Source organism: Thamnophis sirtalis, unplaced genomic scaffold (assembly GCF_051295495.1).
Source record: "Thamnophis sirtalis isolate CommonGarterSnake01/CBP01778 unplaced genomic scaffold, rThaSir2_p1.2 scaffold_10, whole genome shotgun sequence".
Classification (NCBI taxonomy): domain Eukaryota; kingdom Metazoa; phylum Chordata; class Lepidosauria; order Squamata; family Natricidae; genus Thamnophis; species Thamnophis sirtalis.
The window spans coordinates 19,914,476-19,935,202 of record NW_028261390.1 but is presented as its reverse complement, the minus strand read 5'-3'; the positions used below and the strand labels follow the sequence as shown (position 1 = coordinate 19,935,202).

Below are 20,727 nucleotides of genomic sequence, written 5' to 3'. Positions count from 1 at the left end.
CACTACATGAACTCTGACACATACTTTTCTTGGCTAATGATTTAGAGGATATTACTGATGGTGATATTTTTCTAATTCATGTTTTTTTTCTAAACAATCCAATTTTATTTGAGAAGTAAAAATTAAGAATGATGGCTTAAAATTTAAAAATAAAAGTTCCTTTAAAAAAAAAGAGATAGCTTGGATAACACCCAAAAGTCAATAAAATAAATATATATATATTTTAAAATAAAATACAATTTATTTTACAAAATTAGATTGTGAACTATGTCAGACAGAATACCTGCGGCAGACAAGAAAAACATATCTTCAGAAGCAAGAAATGAAACTTATCCAATTCAGGTAATAGTAATCACAGTTTTATAGTTGTATGGATAGTTTGGGAATTAATAAAAAATAAGAAATGTCTTTCCTCTACATAGGGTTGAATGGTCAAACTTTAAGGTAAGTATTGTCATGTTTTCTTTCTTCATGATATAGTTATGACAAGTAAAGTTAGAGAAATGAAATAACACTGAATCTAGATGTATAATTTCTGTTAAGCCAAATAAGTGAAACTTCTAGTGAAGGAGACCAAACATTATTTTTGAGAATTTGTGTGATTTAAATAGAGGACAGTTCACATGCAACTTTATTGCTTAAAGAGCACCTATTTACAGTGGTGGGATTCAGCCAATTCGCAACTCTTCGGGAAAACCAGTTGTTAACCTTCTGAGCAATTTGGTGAACTGGTTGTTGGAAGAAATCATTAGGGCAGAGAACTGGTTGTTAAATTATTTGAATCCTACCACTGCCTATTTAGGGGCAATACACTGCATTGGGTTTTTTAATGTCAATAACAGTGCTTGTCCCAATGTTCAAAGACCTCAATGTTTGTTTTTCTTTGAACCAAAAGGCTTATGATTTTTATTTATGTACAAATAATCACATTGAGATGAGGGACAGTTTGAAAGTTCCAACAAATAACCAAGTCCTTTCTTCCTTTAATTACGAGATTTATCTCAATCTATGGGGACTCTGGGAAAGTTATTTTTTAAAAGGTAGAATAATAATAAATATTAAATCACAATGGAAACCAGAATAAATTACAGATTCTTTAGGAATAGGAATATAGGAATATTCTTTATTGGCCAATGTAATTGGACACAAAAGGAATTTGTCTCCTGTGCTAAATACTCAGCGTACACACAAACAATAAAGTGCTAAGTCACAAATCATAAGATGCTATCATAAATTATAAGATACAAATAACAAGTGATAAATCATAAGATACCAAGTAGCAGGAAAGAGCAGATGATGAGAATGATAAAGATGAGATAATGAGAATGATAATAGCAATACAGCCATACTATGTGGGTAAATATCTTTAGTCATAAGACAGTTCTTTGGGAATTAAATGCTTAGCAGAGTGATAAGGGGGGGGGAATGTTTTTATGACTAGTTGATTTGGCACGCAGTGCCCTGTAGTGACATTCTGAGGGGGAAAGTTGAAACAGTTTATATCCAGGATATTAGGAGTCTGCAGATATTTTTTCAGCCCTCTTTCTGGCTCATATAGTATACAGGTCCTCAATGGAAGGCAATTGTTTTTTCTGCAATCCTAACTATTTATTAAAGTTTTAGAAGTACAAATGATTGACTTAATCATTTCTCTGTAGAATTGTATCAGTAGCTTAACTGTATTAAACAGATTTTTTAAATATCTATTATTTAGATTGATTAGTGTAAGTGCCAATAGTTCTATAACTAATCCCCAAAAGCTAGGTTTTTGCCAGATTGCAAAAGACCATAAAGTGGGACCCATCCTTGTCTCAAAGCTAGCTATTCCACAGAAGGGATATTCCCATGGAGAATACCTGCATGGAGCTTCCTTTGACTGCCTCTCCTAGTAAGTTCTATGGAATCAGTAGGCTTCTAAACTGACAGCCATTGCATCTTGCTTGCTAATCCTTTTCTTCCCCATCCAGGCCTGAAAACCGGCAGGCTACAAGTCAGAATTCCTGTTGCATTCCCCACTGATCATAGGGTGAAAAAGTACCGCTAACTATTATCATTTTGTGGGTGATAGTTTATTCTAAACTAACCAATTCTGTAACAAAATCATATAAATATTAAATAGATATTATTTGATTTTTTTTTACTGTATGCCATTTAGAATCACATTGTTTGAACTGGTGGCCTATAATTCCATTAAATAAACATATAAAAACCAACAGAAAAACCTTCCAGCAATGCCTCTATAAAAGATGTTTGTGACATTTTGCAACCAACAACTGAGAATATTGTAGCAGTTTTTCTATGGAATTTAATTTTGTGGAGAATGTTTCTACATTTCATTTCAGGAAGCTGGTGTTTTGGATTCAAGTGGAGAGCAAGGACAGACAAAGGCCAAGATTCAAGAGAAACTGAAGGAACTGTGTGCTTGTCCTCCTCAAGGTGTCCTTGCCAGAGTAATAACAAAGGGTATGTAAAACACAAGTCAAAGGCAAAAATAGTTCACCCCCTCATTAGTTTCCATTAGTTGCATTAATTTTAGAGCTTTCTTTTTACTTACAGTAAAAGTTCTTAAAAATAGACTTTATAGTTTAAAATTTTCATCTTATTTTTCAGTAGGGAATATGATTTCCATGTTTGTTTTTAGGAAATTGAATAAAATAATAAAAAATAATTTGAATTATTTTGCTCTGACGCCGATTAATCCTATAATACTTAAGGTTTTATATAGGCTAATGAAGGGATAATTGGCTGATGGAACCTTCTGAAAAATTACTCTGGAAAAATGTAAGAGAAATCCCAAATTCACTCTAGGAGAAACAGATGATAGAGGCGAATGGGATTTGTTAGGACTGAATTAGTGGGGGGAAAGATGAAATCAAGTGTCTCTCACTGGTTCAAAATTCTATCTAGTTTTGGCTTCGCATGAACTGTGCTCTTGTGAGCTGAACATCATGGCTTAATAACATTATTGCATAATAACAAAATAAGAATCAGCATAGTATGATGTGTGAATCTGTATTGTGTGAGTCTTCAGACTATATATTGAAATGGTCAACACAGATTTATGTGTCTTACTTAAATACATTAACTATTAGCACAGAAAAAAGAAATCTAATTACCCTAAAGCACGGGTCCCCAACTTCTGAGCTGCAACCCACTAGTGGGCAGTGAATTGCTTGCACTTGGGCTACAGAAATGTTGGCTGAGTGCACACACAGTCATGTGCCACTACCATGTGCATGAGCAGTGGGTGCACCAGCATGCCACTTGCACAAATAGAGCTATGCAGGCACGTATATGTGTGCTTGCTAGTCATGACATCATGATGCAAACTGTCCAATTGATTTATGTACATTCAACTCTAGAATGCAATAATGAAAGGACTAAATTTGTTGTGTGAGGTTGTGCCTGTCATTTTGTCATTTTGTCATTATCACAATTTCTACTGACACCTAGTGTACTGACCACCTAGTCGTAACTGAATTATCTGAATCTGGGAAAGGTGAAAGTCAAATTATTGCATAGTTCAAGTGATAACATTACCGCCCAAGAGGTGGATAGATTCCTGCTATAGTCCTGCTACAGTCCTTTCCTTTTGTAATAATTTTAAAAGCAAGTCAGGGATATGCAACATTTTAAACTTCAGAATAATGTTATGAATAAATAATGTTTATGATATTACAATTAGTGTTTTAATATATGTTGATAATAAATCCATTTGATATATACATTTTAGTGACAGAATGGAATAAGGAATAGGAGATTCATGCTTGGTTAAACAAAGGAAAGTGCCTTAACATCTATCAAAAAATTCAATAGATTTTTGTTGAATAAGGTGATTACACCTTATTCAACAAAATGTTTCAGCCACACTGGACTTCATTATACTCGTACAGAAAAGGAATCAGTATATCATTTTGTTCAAAGTGTAATGATTCATACAAGTTTTTTAAATCTTCTAAAATTGTAACATTCTGGGGAAAAGCCACTATATACCATATGTTAATTTTACTTTGAGGTACAGTTTAATTTAATTTGTTCATATTCATATTCTGAATTACAAAACTACTATACAGAAATTGGCAACTGGACAACAGAAATGAATTCCCTGGATATTTCATATTTTCTAAGAGATTAATATTTGTGTAAGCCACTCAGAATCATTTAGATAGTGAGACAGGTGGTGCATAAATTTGATCAATCAAAAAATAAGTTCAAGATTCAAAAGAAAAAATTATAAACTCTATTCTGTGAAATAAAGTTCTGACGTTACATATGTCTTCTTCACATTTCTTCCAATATTGTAAGAAAATATGGCAATTCTTTGCTGAAACCCTACTGTAAAGCACTATCTCTACATGGAGATATGCATGAATTGCCCTTACATTTTTTTAAATTTGAATTTATTTTTCATTCCCCCCCGCCATTTCTACTTTTCAAATAAATACTCCCTTCCCCCCAGAGGAAATAAACAATAACATTTGAAAAAAATTAAGTGACGGTAAGACAGAACATGTATAACAATATTAAAAAATAGTATCACAAATAGGGAAAAGTACAAGAATAAATTTTGCTTCCATATCCTGCAGATTATTTTTCTCTTTTCTGAATATCTGAATAAGGCTCAAACTTAACATTTATTTATTTCCTTCCTTCCCACCCCACTTTTATTTCCTAGTGGCAACAGGAGCCCTGATCTGGGGCCTAATTTGGAGTCTTACAGGCAAAGAGAGTCTGCCTGGTGGGAGCATCTTCGGAATTGTATGCCTCTATTTTTGTTCAGTAATTGGTGGCAAAATTGTGCAGCTAATTAAAATACCAGGATTGCCTCCTCTCCCTCCTTTTCTTGGTAAGTATCATGTCAACAAATAGTGTGCTAATTTCATTTTCATTAGGTAGGCTGGGTTCTTCCAGACTAGTATTTCAAATGATTAAACATTACTTTCAATTTATAAAGAAGTGTTAACCATTGTTATGAAAGCTTCCTCCGTGGATCATTCATGTACTCAATCTATCAGAAGGCTGCCTGTGAGGGCAATAGATGTTGAGAATTATGGATCGATTCTGCTTTTTGCAGTTGGTTCTGGGTTGTAATGAGTAGACTGTCAAATAAGCCTGGCCTATGGAATTGCCATCTTAGGCCCTCAAAGCCAACTCTTGTGACCAACTGCAGAAAGGGGAACAAGAGCAGGGGTTTCTAACCAGTGGTGGGTTGCAGGCAGTACGCCCCGGTATGGGCATACCGGAGTCTGCCCGGAACACTGGATACCGTTCCGGTACAGTGCTCCAGAGGGCCCACCCGCCTGCTCGAACTCCTACCGGTCTTTTAAGTCTTCTGCACTTCCGTGCACGGTGTGTACAGCGCCTGCGCGATGCTCTGCTGAGCAGCTACAGCATCGCGGCGGCGCTAAGACGCATGCGCGTGCTGCACATATGTGTGTGCGTGCCACGTGCGCCCATGTGGACACCGCTGGGCCCAAACGGGATCCAGAACCCACCACTGTTTCTAACACAGTGGTATGAAGTTGCTTATCAAGCTCAGTATTATTAAGTTGACCTTTGCTTCTCTACTTTATTGGATCACGTTGACATATGAGAGGGTACAACTTCAGCTTTAGAATGGGATCCCCAAAGGGAAACAGGTCTAGTTTTATTCTTGAACCTGGAATCTTGATTCTTTTTCTTGGTTTGTTGCATTAATTTTTCCTGCAATATTCTCCGTCTGTTCCTCTCCTTCCCTCCCTCCCCATTAAACTTTTGTGAAAGATATTTATTTGTATAAACAAAGAAAATGAAGCATCATTGTCAGATTTTATGTGGGTCTCTAAAAGAGTTAACCAGGTGGTTATCACTGTTCCATTTAGGTATGTTGATTGCTGGATTTCTCATCAGAAATATTGAATACGTCAGTAAGGTGATCGTGATCAAAGTACAGTGGGGAGTTATATTCAGAAATGTTGCCCTCTCGATTATTTTGTCTCTAGCTGGTCTTGGCCTTGACGCAAAGGTGGAGTATTAAAGGCTTCTTAAGAAATTCAAAAGTCTCTGTTACAAATAGCAAAACACTGTGAAAACCTGTAACATGTAGTACATAGCTCAATTTTTTACTTTGAGTCATAAAGGACACAGATGTGGGGAGAAATGGAACAGAATATGAAGAAAGAGGAAGATTCGTATTTCCTAGTGTGATTAGCATTAATTATCTTTGGAATGGTTCTCAGTGTCACCTAGGAGGAATTTCTTTCCTACCTGCTATGCCTGTGAACGAAGAGAAAATTTTAGATCGGATCATACTGTGCGGAGGAGGGATATGTTCCCATCATGCTTATAAAAACTTAAAATAAAAACTGACATAGCTAGATTGGGTATAAGTGTGTAGAGTGTATACGTTTGCATACCTAAACACACACATTTAGAAACAGTCCTTAGGGCTTATTTAAGTGTTATCATCAATTGATTAATTTCCCTTCCCAATCACCTCATTTTTTTTTTAAAAAAAGAGAAAGTGCTTTCATTAATACTATTGCACCTTTTTCCTACTTTTAATAGGCATGACTGGAAGCCTTTGAAAGGGCCTTGAAAGCATGGAGAATAAAGACAGATTGCTTCCCTGTTGAAATAATCCTGAAAATGATTTATAGCCTAGTGCAAGGGGGTTACTTTAGAAATAGTGGATTTAGTGCAGAAAACACGGTTTATTGCAAGAGTAAATTCAGTCAATGTATTAACAAATCTTGAAATATTTTTTTCCTAGCCCCAAAGATGAGTAATATTAATTGTAGAATATTTTTGTATTTCAGGCTCTGAACAAGTTAAAAACTGTCTGTTTCAGACTATGCATGGGACCTTGCATCACTGAAGCATGTTCAGCAGCAGTTATATCTCACTTTCTAATGAAATTCCCCTGGGTATGGGGGTTTATGTTAGGGTAAGAGGTGACCTTGCTTCTTTTTGTGCCAAATATTTTTCCCCTTTTTACTATACATACTTCTTCTTATCTTCCATTCATAAATACAATTGATATAAACCAGAACCCAGTACTCACCATTTCCTTGTTAACACACCCAAAACCACTTTAATGTTGGGACGAAACAGGCAAAAGATGTTCTCTTGCTTGCACTGTTGCATCTGGAAACTTTAGATCTTTTACAGTTTTAAGACCCCATTTCCCCACTCTGCCTCCCATCCAGTCATATTGGGCTACAACTCCTTTAATCCTCACCAAATAGAAGTTGGGAAAGGCCTATCATAATCATTGGGCATCATAACAATGCTTGGAATGTTCAGAGCAGGGGTGGGATTCTACCAGTTTGGACTAGTTCCGGCGAGCCAGTAGCTCTGACGATCAGCTGTGAGCGAACCGGTTTGCTCCAACGATCAAGTGGGCCTGCCCGCCCCTGCACTTTACTGACCTTTATCTTCTCAGTTGTGTCACGCGGCGAACCGGATTGCGGCTCCTCAGCTGTTTTCCTCCTCAACAGAAATGCGGAAGGTAATTTTTCTCTAAACTGCGCACACACATGCAGCAAAGCACATGATCACTGAAGCCATTGTTAAACCAGTAGGATCCCACCACTGGTTCAGTATTTAGTGAATAGTGCAGTCGTGATAGGAAACCATATCCACCACATTTTTGTTTATTGCGTGTTTGTTTTCTAACATTCTAAACTGTTGAGTGAAAGAGACTGATCTTTCTACTAATACACTATTTAACCATCTACATTCTGCTGTCTCCCACAAACCTTGACATATTTAACAATGGCTGAATATTATTTCTTGAATTGATGAGCGCCAATAGTGTGTACATTTTTCAGTTTTGTTCTAGGTGCTGTATCTCCAGCTGTTGTAGTCCTTTCGATGCTGATGTTACAGAGACAAGGTCTTGGTGTAGATCAAGGAATTCCAACGTTACTAATCGCTGCTGCCAGTATGGATGACATTGTAGCCATCACAGGCTTTAACATTTTCTTAGGCATGGCTTTTTCCTCAGGTAATATCCCTATGCTCTAGAACTGATGAAACAGGACATGTCCCACTGAAAGATGGGAGGTGAATTTTTAAAAGCCAACATTGGCAGTAAGGTTTATTTGTAGCATCCTTATTTCTTAGGGGAAGGCAAAACAATCATAACTGAATAAAATAAATCAGTAGAATATTAAAATCCTAAGACAGATACTACTTTTTTTAATATTGTGGTGATATTTAGATGTAACATATGCCAAATCAGAAATGCAAATAATCATGCACACATAATTCAGTGATGTTTACAAGTCCTTACAACTCCTTTTTGCAGTCTCTGGAACCCCCAAATTTTCATGATATAATTTTTCAGGATTGGTTTATAAAAATTAGAAAATAAAATGGTCTCTTGTGTACAGTACTTAACTGACATCTTTTTTTTTTACACACAAACAAAATGGCTGATCTCTATTATGATAGATTCAGGAATTTATAGTCTGTCCCAAAATGTAGATGCAAATATGAACTTTTGCAGCTTGATTTCATTGGTTTTCTGCTTTCTGTTTATCCGCTCTTATTTGTTTTTGTTGAGTGACTGTAAATAGATGGGTCATAATGCTCAGAAGCTGGCTCTTGCAAAACTCAGCAGCCCCACCATGATAAAATGGGAGAGTCTTCCTCAAAATCTAACAGAATGTCTCCTGCTTTGCTGTGCATTTGAACAATTGTTTAGCCAGCTCATGTTGACAGTGTTTTTAATTGTCATTCAGATTTTCAATTCTGAAAGCTCAATAAACCCACATTCACAAGAAAACTATAGAATATGATCAACAGCTGGGGACTAACTATGTAATAAAGCAGAGGAATGCCCTGCAGAGCTGAAGGGATTTCCCCATACTACAGCACTGGCAGTTCTGCCCAGTTGTTTCCCCCCGGGGGGGGGGGTATAAAAACACCAATAATAGCAGAGAAAAGTATCCAAGAACCAAGAAACTGGTCCATGGCTGTACAACTGGCCAGGTTGTCCTTCCCAAATGGGGTGAGGATGAGAAGGCGACAATCTAATGGAAATGTGTTACAATCCAAAAGGTTGCCAGAGCATATTCAATATCATGATTAGAAATCAGTGGGGAAATATTTTTAATGACAAAATATCTCTTAAGCCACATTATTATTGGATTTGAAAAAACACAAAACAGCATTTCTTCAAGTCTGAACTTCAAAACTTTTCTTCAAATCTTTTGAGCCCTTTGATGCTGATTGTTTTACTTGTCATGCATCTGGTTTTCAGATGCTGATTAGAGGCAATGCTGCCATATCTTATGGAGTTGTAATTTGATTACTTGATTATTTAATTATTTTTACTATGTATATAGTCACCCATTTCAGTTGCATGACACAACCTTTGGTGGTCAATATTTTTCCTTTTTTTTTTTCAGAAATTGTTTACTTATATTTTAAAAATCACTTAAAAATTACATTAAAATATCTCCTTGACTTTTTTCCCATTTCTTTTTCATAGGGTCCACCCTTCATAGCATCTTGCATAGTGTGGTGGAAGTTGTTATTGGTGCAGGTGCTGGTTGCCTTTTAGGATTTTTTATTACATATTTTCCAAACAAGAATGAGGTAAAAACAATACTGTTGGGAAAATAATTTGTGACAAAGCCCACATTTTTGTAGGCTGCATTTACAGTAAAAGCATCTGATAAACTGAGCACATTCTGAGAAACTGGAACAGAAGAAATTCAGTTATTCCTTCCGAAATGTGTTGTAATCAAATGCAGAATTGGTGCAAAGTAAACAAAAAGTTCCCATTCAAGCGAGGATTGGAAAGTAGATTTAGCACCGAGTTAAACTATTATCCCAGTTAGGTAAAGGTAAAGGTTCCCCCCGCACATATGTGTTAGTCGTTCCCAACTCCAGGAGACAGTGCTCATGTCCGTTTCAAAGCCGAAGAGCCAGCGCTGTCTGAAGACATATCAGTGATCATGTGGCGGACATGACTCAACGCCAAAGGTGCATGGAATGCTGTTATCTTCCCACCAAAGTGCTCCCTATTTTTCTACTTGCGTTTTTACATGCTTTCGAACTGCTAGGTTGGCAGAAACTGGGACAAGTAACAAGAGCTCACTCCGTTATGCAGCACTAGGGATTTGAACCACTGAACTGCCAATCTTTCTGATCTACAAGCTAAGCGTCTTAGCCACTGAGCCACCGCATCTCTGTTAGACCTAGGATATTAGAGATGGGATATTGTTTTTGAAGGGGCAAAGCAATAGTAAGTCCCTACAAAGTGGCTAACATCCTGAATAAAACGGGATGAGTATAAGAGGGAGAGAAAAACAAAGAGAAGGAAGAACAAAAAAGACCTTTCTCCCTAAAAGAGATCCAGATGATCACTCTTCAGAGAGCTGCTCTGCAATGAATATGTCCTGAAACCTAAGACCTTATTTTATTATGTAGTAATTGGTCCTTCAATTGAGCAGTGTGGTGGCCTAGTGGTAAGACACTCACCTCCCACTTGGAAGGTTGAGAGTTCAATCTAGGTAGCATTTTTCTCCTAGGGTGCTAAGAAAAAATATCTGCTGTGAACTCCACATGGTGCAGAAAGGGCATCTGACCAGTAAATGCAGAGTTCCATCCAGGGGTGGGTTTCAACCGGTTCGCAGCGGTCCCTGCGAACCGGTTGGTCGGCGAACCCGGAAGTAAGTAACTTCCAGGAATGGTGAAAGGCCCAGCCGCCCGCCCGCGCTTCTTACCCGGTTTTGACGGGTTCTGTGCTTCCACGCATGCGCAGGACACATACAGCACCTGCGCGATCCTCCAGGAGCAGCTGGAGCATCGCACAGACGCTAGTACGCATGTGTGCACCGCGCGCGTGCACGAGGACGCCGCCGGCCCCGTTCCAACCGAACCGGTTGGAACGGGGCGAGAAACCCACCCCTGGTTCCATCCAAACACCCCAACTTTATCCGGAATTAAGGGATTACAGGGTCATAAAAAGGCAGGTTTTTTTAAAGCAGTCATTCAATGGGATGATTGTATTGGTTTATATAAATGAAGTATGCATATGTATGTTGCCTTCACTGATATTCCATGTTACATTTTTTTTAAAGAACTTCATTTTATAGATTTGTCATGAGTAATTTTTAAGGGAATTTTTCATTAAAACATTCCCTACATGCAAGACTACAGTTACATAGCTACCTGTTCTGACCCCTCCTCATCCGTCGAGACAAAGATACTGCAAGGATTTATTAACACACAGACAGGACCTTGGCAGCAAGCCAGTACAGACAAGACGTTGGCAGCAATTCAGCACAGACTAACCTTGGCAGCAAGCCAGTCTTCCAAGATAGCCACAAGAGTTCTCCAACTTTAGTGAATACATTGACTCCTACAAAGGGCATGTGCACATTCATTTCTTTTATAGTCTTGAGAGGAGCCTGATTACCACCAGCTAAGTGCAATTATCTTCTGTAACTGTGTAACTGCTCCTTCCGCCTATTAGCTCTTCGTTGCCGGGCATCCAGGAACAACTCCCTTGTCTCCTCCCCACTGGTCCAAGGCTCAGGCGCCTCCTAGTGGCCAACCAGCCTCTCTGCGCCCTGCTCAGAGTTGGAACCCTGTCCAGGATCCTCCACATCCTCCAAACCGACTCATAGGGCCCCTCGCTGTCGGAGTCTGGTGGCAGCTCCAACGGCTCCTGCTGGGCCACAACCGCTACCCTTCAGGTTCAGGATTGGCACAAAACTGTATTAAATATGATATTTCGGAACATTGGCTAGAAAAAATATCCTTTTTTTCCCCTACACCTGGGATCAAGAGTAAGAGGGCTAAGAATCTCCCAGCTGGGCAGACTGAGAGACTCAGAAGGCCTTAGCCTGACTAATGGCAGGCTATTATTATTATTATCATTTATTGGGCAACTTTGGTAGAAAGGTTTAAAATTATCCAACTTCCTGATTTGTAGATACAGATATATTTCTTATGAAGTAGGAATTGGTAGGATTGAAGATTGGTAAAATGGAAATTATCTGTGTCCTAGAGCAGTGTTTCTCAAGTGTTTCTTATACTGGTACATTCCTTGGATATTACTGTATATGCTTTACTTGACCACCAGGAGGCAGTGTACAACATGTTTTGTCCTGCTGCACACCAGCAATTATACATTTTTCCATTTTTTTTCTTTCAGAAATCCATTGCAGGGAAAAGAGCCTTCTTTGTGATTGGCTTGTCAGCATTTTCTCTTTTAAGCTGCAAACGTTTTGGCTTTCCAGGATCTGGAGGACTCTGTGTCATTGTTTTGTCATTTCTCGCTGGAATGGCGTGGTCTAATGAAAAGGTGAGAATTCTCTTACCACACATCAAAGTCCCAATTCTGATTCTGGAAAATAGATACTTTACTTGCCAGTAATTTTTAACACAAATGATCAGTCTCAGTTTTGGACAAAGGTAGGTAATGTGATGCCCATGGGTATCAGTGTGGGGATCGAGGTATAGTTCTTCAGATTCTTGCAGTTAAAAAACTGAATGGAAGTTGACAGTTTCCTAGTAGTGTGCCAACCCAATATTTCTAGGAATCCCTTTGGGGCTCATGTAGGAGTTATAGTTATACTGAGAAAATAATCGTGGTAAGTGGCCTAGCCCACTGCTTTGTGGTGATGGGGACAGAAAAAAAAGATAAAGTATCCTGTTATACATCACATCCTGGAGGTTGTAAAGAGCAAATTTACAGTTTGCCTTCTAGTGATTGGCCATGCATGTGATTGGCCATGCCTTTTGTGAGAGCAAATCTTCCAAATGTGTGTACACTCCAAAAGTTGGGGTTAAAACAAAGTTGCCTTTTTCTTATTTAACTTGTAGCAGGTAAAACCTGGGCACATAAATGCCTCAGTCTAAATGACATAGAGCACACAAATAATTTTGTTAAGCCAACTTTATTGGTTACATTATAGCGAGGCATCACACACACCATTCTAACTCATTCTCCAAGTTTTACCAGAATAGCTGTTCAGTCTAGGGACTGGAAAAGATTAATTGAAGACCAGGCTAATTTGAAGGTAGATAAATTTAATGACAACAGCGAAAGACTTAAAAACCAAGTTAACAGAAAATCATTTGCAGAAAGTCTATCCATATAATTACTAGGAAGTGGCACATGATTTGATAGCAATCAAACAATTTCTCTTTTTACTGATTTAGACCAAATAGGTACTGTCAGTTTATTTCATGACACGCACACACATTTTATTCATGATCTTATTTAATCTTTAAACAATTTCAGCATTGTTTTATTTCAATTGATAATGAATGGCAGGTCAGGTAACAGTTATAAGTTTTTTTTTCCTAATTACATATAGTGTCCTTATGGTCCATAGCGATGTTTGGTATTTGTTTGCTACCATGACAACTGACCAAAAATGTAACTAAAGCAGAAACTTACCTGGTGTTTTTTTTAAAAACAAGAGAACACAGAAGAATAGTCCAAATCCATTCCAGGATTCTGAGAACCATGTCAGGACAGTTTAGAAATCAGAGCTTCAAGATTTCTTATACCCTACCCAAATAGGATTTACCGGAACATTACACAAAAGACTCCCCCTTATCCCCATGTAAACAGTTGAAACCATTTGCTATAATAAGGCAACATAGGTTGTTTTTTTTTTTGTAGAAGTGAGGTTTTATTTATTTATTCAGTTTCTGTAGCTGCACAACTCAACTAAATGACTTATAATTCTAAAATTATAAAACAACAATTCAAAAAATATCAAACCAATAAAAATAGCCACAAAATAAATAAGCTCAAATAGTAGCTCTAATGATCAATAAACTAATCGTAAAGCCAAGTATCTGGGCCCTTAATACATTCTGAGCCCCAGGCACAGGTACATAACCAAGTGTTTAAGCTTTGCAAAAAGCCAACAGGGTTGGGAACCATTCTAATCTTCGAGAGCAGAATATTACATAAGGCAGGGGCTACAGCGCTGGCTGGCTGGGCTGGTTGATGCAGATGAAATCATTTGTTAAAATTGGAGAATTCCAAATTGAAGAGATGAAATGTATTTAATTAAAAATTGATATATAGACAAAGGCAATTTATTTCAAACATAATAACTTACTTTGGCCTATGAGATATTGAAATATTTTTTCTAGTGCTACATTTTTAATATTCTTGTTAATTACCATAATGGTTTCTTTTAAGTCCTTGAAAGATGATGGTACTTCTTCATAATTAATGGCAGAATCCAATTTCTAGCATTAGAAAAAGGAAAGTGGCATCTTGCTTGGACAAATCAAATTTAAGATATGCCATTTTTCTGCACAAGTACTATCAACATGTATTGGTGTAAAACTGTTTTTTTTGTTATATCTTATAGAAAGCAGTGCAAGATATTGTTACTTTTGCATGGCAAGTGTCCCAACCATTTCTATTTGGACTAATTGGAGCTGAAATCTCTGTTTCTTCCATTGGATTAAATACTGTTGGTAAGTTTGCATACAAGAGGTATAGCATTTCTAAAGATTGTGCCTGGCTTCCTTATAAGAACAAGAATCTTAGTCAGAATTGATTGCATTCATAGAACACAATGGGTCATGAACCATGATTTAAAATTATATTATGATTTATAGCAATATATTGTATAAACTGGCAGTTGAGTGCCCTTTCCAAACCAGAACATGCTTATGTTTCTCCATGCAGAAAATTTAATTTTTTTTTAAAATCCAGAACATTTTTATTTATTTTTAATTCTTTTACATACCATTTTAAGTATACATTCACATAATTATTTTTCTTCTTTACATTTATCATTCTTATACATTTGTTATTCCATTTTATAGGTTATAATATACATATACAGTTTGGGTTGCTTTGTTCACCATCCCTTCTGCCTGTTGTAAAACCATTGTATTTTCCCTTTCTTTTCTCCCTCCCTTCTCTACTTTCCTCCTTCTCTCCCTTCCTTCTTCCCTTCCCTTTCTCCTACTCCTACTCTTCCTCTTGACCTACCTATCCTCTCTCCTTCTCTTCCTCTCCCTTCCATCCTCCTCTCCTTACCTCTTTCTTCTTTCCCCCACCCTTTCATTCTCTCCTCTCTCTCTCTTTCTTTTCTATTATTACAGGTGTCTCTTTTGGGTCTCAGTTTATATTTCCTTGGAATGGTATTTAGGCAAACCCAAATATAATTGGTATCTTTCCTTGTTCCCTTACTTTCACTAGTCTATCCTAATTATATCCCCCCTCTTTGTATCTCTCTAGTATATATATATACTTATGTGTTTACTCTTTCCTTTTCTGATTTCCCCTTCTTCCCTTCCTTTTCCATAACAGTGCATCGCCTGGGTTCTGTATCGTCTTCCTACTTTCTTTTCTAGTTTCCTTTCTCTAGCCAATCATAAAATCTTCCCCATGTCTTGAAGTAGTCCGATTCCTCTTTATCCTTTATTTTCATTGTCAATCTGTTCATCTTTGCACAATCTAGTATCTTTTTTACTATGTCTTCATCTGTTGCTAGCTTATTTAATTTCCAATTTTGGGCAAATACGATTCTTGCTGCTGTAGTTACATGTATAATCAAATAGGTATCCTCTTTCTTAAATTTCTCTGGGATAATACCTAGTAAAAATATCTCTGGTCTAAATTCTATTTCTTGTTGTAACATTTTCTTTAACCACACTCTTACCTTAGCCCAGTATTTCCTTGCTTCTGCACATGTCCACCACATATGATAATAGGAACCTATTGCTTGCTGACACTTCCAACATTTCGCTGATTTATCTTTAAACATCTTTGCTAATTTTTCCGGTGACATGTGCCATCTATAAAACATTTTGTACAAGTTTTCTTTGTAAACTGTTGACATGGTTAATTTATAGTTCCTTTCCCATAGCTTTTGCCACTTTTCTAGCTCCACTTTGTAACCAAAATTCCTTGCCCAAGTTACCATTGTCTCTTTAACCACTTCTAATCTAATTTTTAGTAGGTAGCTATATAGTTTCTTAATTATTTTTTCTTCCATTCCCATAAATATATTTTTTTCTATTTTTTAAAAATATATATATACTTTTTTGTTTTCCATTTTCATAACATATAATCACATGTATACTATTACATAGCCAATATCCTATTGTATTAAGTAGTAATTACATCAGTTCCTCTTGTCATCAACACCCAGAAAGATAAAAACCCGTTATTAGCTCTTCTGCTCTCCATACACCTCTTTCTTCTACCTCTCTCCTACCTCCTTTCTTCCCTCCATCACCCTTTTCTACTCTACTTCCCCTTCCTTTCTCCTTCTCCTCTCTCTTCATTCCACTCCTCCTTATCCTCCTCATCTTCCCCCCTTACCCTCTCCCCTATCCCTCTCTTTCTATCTTTCTTCTCTCCTCTGTTTCCCACTCTTCCTCTTATTGGTGTATTTCAGCTTCTTAGCAAACTCCATTCTATGTTGATGGTATTTATGCTATAAGTATCTTATCCAATTCCGAACTTCCTAAATTAAAACCGTATCCCCTTTTATCTTTTTCATATCTTGATTGTATTTGCAATTGTGAAAACCATCCTATATTGATCCCTTGTTTTTCTAATTCTTGTTTTTGTTTTAGTTCCCCCTTTTCTGTTAAGATATTTTTTTATCTAATGATATTTTTCATATTACTAATATTTGGATGTGTCAGTGCTTCCATCGTTGAAAGCCACTTTGGTATTTCTAAATAGTGTTTCCCTTTCACTCTTTCCCATATTGTTAACAATCCATTCCTTACATAATGTCTTTGATAATAACCATGTGCCTCGCTTTTACCATACCACAAAAAAGCATGCCAACCTAGTTGCAAATCATGGCCTTCCAGTGTCAATAATCTTGTGTTACTCAGTAAGATCCATTCTTTCATCCAAGCTAATCCTGCTGCTTGATAATACAATTCCCAATTTGGTAATCCAAATCCACCTCGAACTCTTGCATCTTGCAACATTTGTATATTAATTCTTGCTTTTTCCCCCCTGTCATATATATTTCCCCACTATTTTATTCATGCTTTCCAAGTATTTTTTCTCCGTTTTATCGGTATTGTTTGAAATAAGTATAGCAGACTTGGTAATATATTCATCTTTACTACTGCTATTCTTCCCATCAGTGATAATTGCAGGTTTTTCCATCTTTCTAGATCTATTTCTATTAGTTTTCTCACCTTATAATAGTTATCCTCCTTTAGTGTTACACATCTTGATGTCAATTGAATACCCAAATACTTCACTTTTTTCACCATCTGTATGTCCAGTTTCCCCATCAACTCTCTTTTCTGTTTTACAATCATATTTTTCACCAGAATCTTTGTTTTATCTTTATTAATCTTCAATCCCACTATTTCTCCATATTCTATTATTTTGACTAGTTTTGGCCCCGTTTCTATTGGATTTTCCATAATAAACACAAAATCATCTGCAAATGCCTATAATTTATATTCTTCTTTCTTGACCCTCATCTCTTTTATCTCTTTATTTTGTCTCTATTCAAAATCTCTAGTGTCAGTATAAATAACAATGGGGATACTGGACATCGTTGTCTAGTTCCTTTCGTGATCTCTATCTTCCCTGTCATCTTACCCTGTCATCTTTAATTTTTTTAAAATGTTATTGGCCATGCAACTAAAAATCTTGCATTCAGATGATTAACCAGTTACAATTATATATAATATAATCATATATATATAACATTGTGAATATTTTAGCTGAGGCAACTAAGAATCCCAAGATGAATGTATGTATAAATATTATTGCTCAAGTAGTTTTCAGTAAATGAAATAGGTTTCCAAGACAGGTATGATGAAGGAGATTCTCATTGCCTGGCATTTGCTCATACAAACATTATCCCAATCCAAGTGGAACAATAAAGTCTTTCTCCACTACAGGGCTTTGTTTGTCCACTATGTTTTTAGCTTTAATGGTTCGAATTGTGGCTACGTTTTTGTTGGTGAGTGGCTCTGGCTTTAATTGGAAGGAAAAATTATTTATTGCACTGGCGTGGATCCCCAAAGCAACTGTCCAGGTAGAGTATTTTTGCTTATTCGACCCGAACCTTATGTAAAAAAGGGAGTTGCACCAATGAAGAACATGTAAACATATTTAAATAGGGGGTGGGGTGCGATGGTGTGAGATAGAGATAAAATGTGAGAACGTCTCTCTTCTACTCAGAAGTACCGACTTCTGACTGATGATGAAACTTTAAAAGCTTATAGGCCTTCAGTTGATTTTGACATTAAAGTCAGAGTAGACAGTCTCTGCTCCTCCAAATGCTGCTGAACTAAACTTCAACTATCTTACACTTCTGGCTACGCTGGGTACAAATCTATTGGCAGGTTTATAGTTCAATAAGATCTGGAAGGTCAACTGCTGCGCATTCCTGATCTCCAGAACAAAGTGGTGAAAAATTCTTATCTCAGATTGAAAGATAACAGCTTTTCCTTGCCTGGGATGTTTTGGCAGCACTGCAGTGTGTGTATGTTGTGAATGCTGGGTGCTTGTAAAGAAAATGGTCCACAGAGAACTCATTGGTATGTGGTCAACGTGCTGTCTTATATTTTCTGCCTGGCCACAATATATCCCCCGGCCCTGCTTTGGGATGCAAATGTTTCTTTGCACCTGTTCCAGTGTAGTGGTCTTCCTTTTGAATTCCTGTGCTTGAGTCAGGTAAGGCTGACTGGTATCGAGGAGGCCCTTTGGATTATGGCAAGGACATTCTTGGGAAACTTCACACAGACTGTTCCCTACCTGTTTTATATACCACCTGTGACAGAACAGTTATTTCTTCCAATGTTTCAATGCTTAACATTTGTAACAGTTAATCCTTTACTGTTTTAGGGTGTTTTATAGCATTTTTTCATGCAAATATGGGGGTCATGTTATTTGTCTATCGTTTTTATCTAACTGTTTATCAATGCTATTAAGAAAATACATTTAAATACAAATGCATCAATACATTTCATCCACAGTACTGCTTAGAAAAGGAAATTCACAAGAAATATAGAAATTCAATTTCAAGGAAATTAATTTATCATGCAGTACTCAGAGAGGAAAGTGGCATACCCTTTGAACTGGAAAACAATAACAGAAACAACTACACCCTTCAGTCCTAGATATAGGCAAGAAGAAATAATAGTTATAAGATAGATGGTTAAAGCTCTTTTTCACTATGATCGATAAACAGTAACATGACTCTTTCTACTAAAAACTGAGGTTGTATACATATTTATTTGGAATACATACCATTGATCTTTGTAGTTTAAAATTTTTGAGTAGGCCTAAAAACCAAAGAAGTCTCAAAGCCTCCTGTAGCCAATCAATTTTTTTTGAAGACTTCCAAGTAGATTTAAACATCCTCAAAATGTATTCACATAAGGGCATTTGGGAGTCTGATATAGTCATTATGAACTTTAGCTAACTGAGTTCTTGTGGAGAAAAACCCAAAAGGTATGCCTTTAAGAACATATCATTTTGTCCATAGTGTAAGAACACTAACTGATCACTCTTATTTTTTTCAAATAAAGACATGTCCATTATAGCTTTTTTTTATTTTATAACTAAGGCAACCAGAAATACAATACTTCTCAGAAGTAAAAACATAACATTTATAAGGTTTTCCTTTGGGTTGAAGCATCAGAATACTGAGAATATTCTCTGCAACAATATTTTCCAATTTGGATGCCCTCCAATCTGTGGAGTTTAATTCGTAAAATTCTCAGAAATGGCCATGCTGCTTGGAGTATTATGGAAGTCAAAGCATACACAAAGGTATACACTCCAATTGTGAAATGATGTGCTAGAATAATATAGGAGACAAATAAGCAATGAGATGCTGTCTGAGAAAAATCTTAACTGAGCAAGCAAGATTTGAGGCATGGGTCTCCAAATAGGAGAACTTTGAGGAATGTGGCTGGCTGCTGATAGAAAGGAAAAAAGGAAAGTTCTCCCATAAACTTAAGGTGCAATAGAGGAACCTGCTTTACATGTGCTGGTCTATTTTGCCTAGGTTTCTGTTAGCATAGTAGGTGAACTCAAATATTGTGATTTCTCTTTATGCCGTAATGTGATGTTTGAATCCTAACAACTGTGCTTTCTTCAACTATAGAAACCATGATTTAGTGCAATATATGAGCCCAGATCATTGACTTTTTTTAAAAAAATCTGTCTGCAGGCTGCAATTGGTTCCGTTGCCTTAGATACAGCACGAGGTTATAAAGACAAAATGCTAGAAAAATATGGCCTGTACATCTTGACAATAGCTTTCCTTGCAATCTTGATCACAGCTCCTGTTGGAGCTGTGATAATTGGACTGGCTGGACCCAGACTTCTCCGCAAGACTACCAAAAGCAATGAAGATGAGCTAGCAATAGACAGTTTTTCATCAGAAGAGATAACTTAGACTTTATTTTAAATTCAGATTATTTAACTCTCTGATGTTTGAGATTAAACAGAAAAGAAATGGAAATATAATTATGGATCAAATTAAACATTTATTCCTTGTGTGAACAACAATGAAATCATAGTACTGCATGATGCTTTGTTTTCAAACCTGTGATCAATCCTGTATTTTATATAATAAAAATATACTTTGTTCTCTCAGCATTTCTGGCCAGTATCTGTGGACTCTCCTGGTGGATGAAAAAAAACCAATTTCAAAACAGAAGGCTTGGATCTTAACTTTGCTTTCCCAAGCAAAATAAGTAATATTCTTGCTACTGGGTTTTCTTGGGTATGTTATTTATCCG

The 20,727-nt window shown here is 36.8% G+C and overlaps 1 protein-coding gene across 1 annotated transcript; it reads left to right on the top strand.

Annotated features, from left to right (window-relative positions):
• Window positions 1-267: 267 nt before the first annotated feature.
• On the top strand, window positions 268-20,381 carry LOC106547671 (sodium/hydrogen exchanger 9B2). Its single transcript, XM_087723908.1, has 11 exons — window positions 268-342; window positions 2,343-2,463; window positions 4,676-4,846; window positions 5,862-6,004; window positions 6,798-6,925; window positions 7,812-7,987; window positions 9,479-9,585; window positions 12,155-12,304; window positions 14,340-14,448; window positions 17,872-18,008; window positions 20,154-20,381. Exons 1-11 carry the CDS (start codon window positions 268-270, stop codon window positions 20,379-20,381), a joined length of 1,545 nt encoding a protein of 514 aa, XP_087580034.1.
• The last annotated feature ends 346 nt before the right edge of the window (window positions 20,382-20,727 follow it).

Bases quoted from the DNA above. Each gene is read 5' to 3' on its own strand.
- LOC106547671 (XM_087723908.1), top strand. From the start codon at position 268: ATGTCAGACAGAATACCTGCGGCAGACAAGAAAAACATATCTTCAGAA. The intron at 7,988-9,478 runs GTAATATCCCTA...TCTTTTTCATAG, and splicing joins AGGCATGGCTTTTTCCTCAG to GGTCCACCCTTCATAGCATC. The intron at 18,009-20,153 runs GTAGAGTATTTT...ATCTGTCTGCAG, and splicing joins TCCCCAAAGCAACTGTCCAG to GCTGCAATTGGTTCCGTTGC.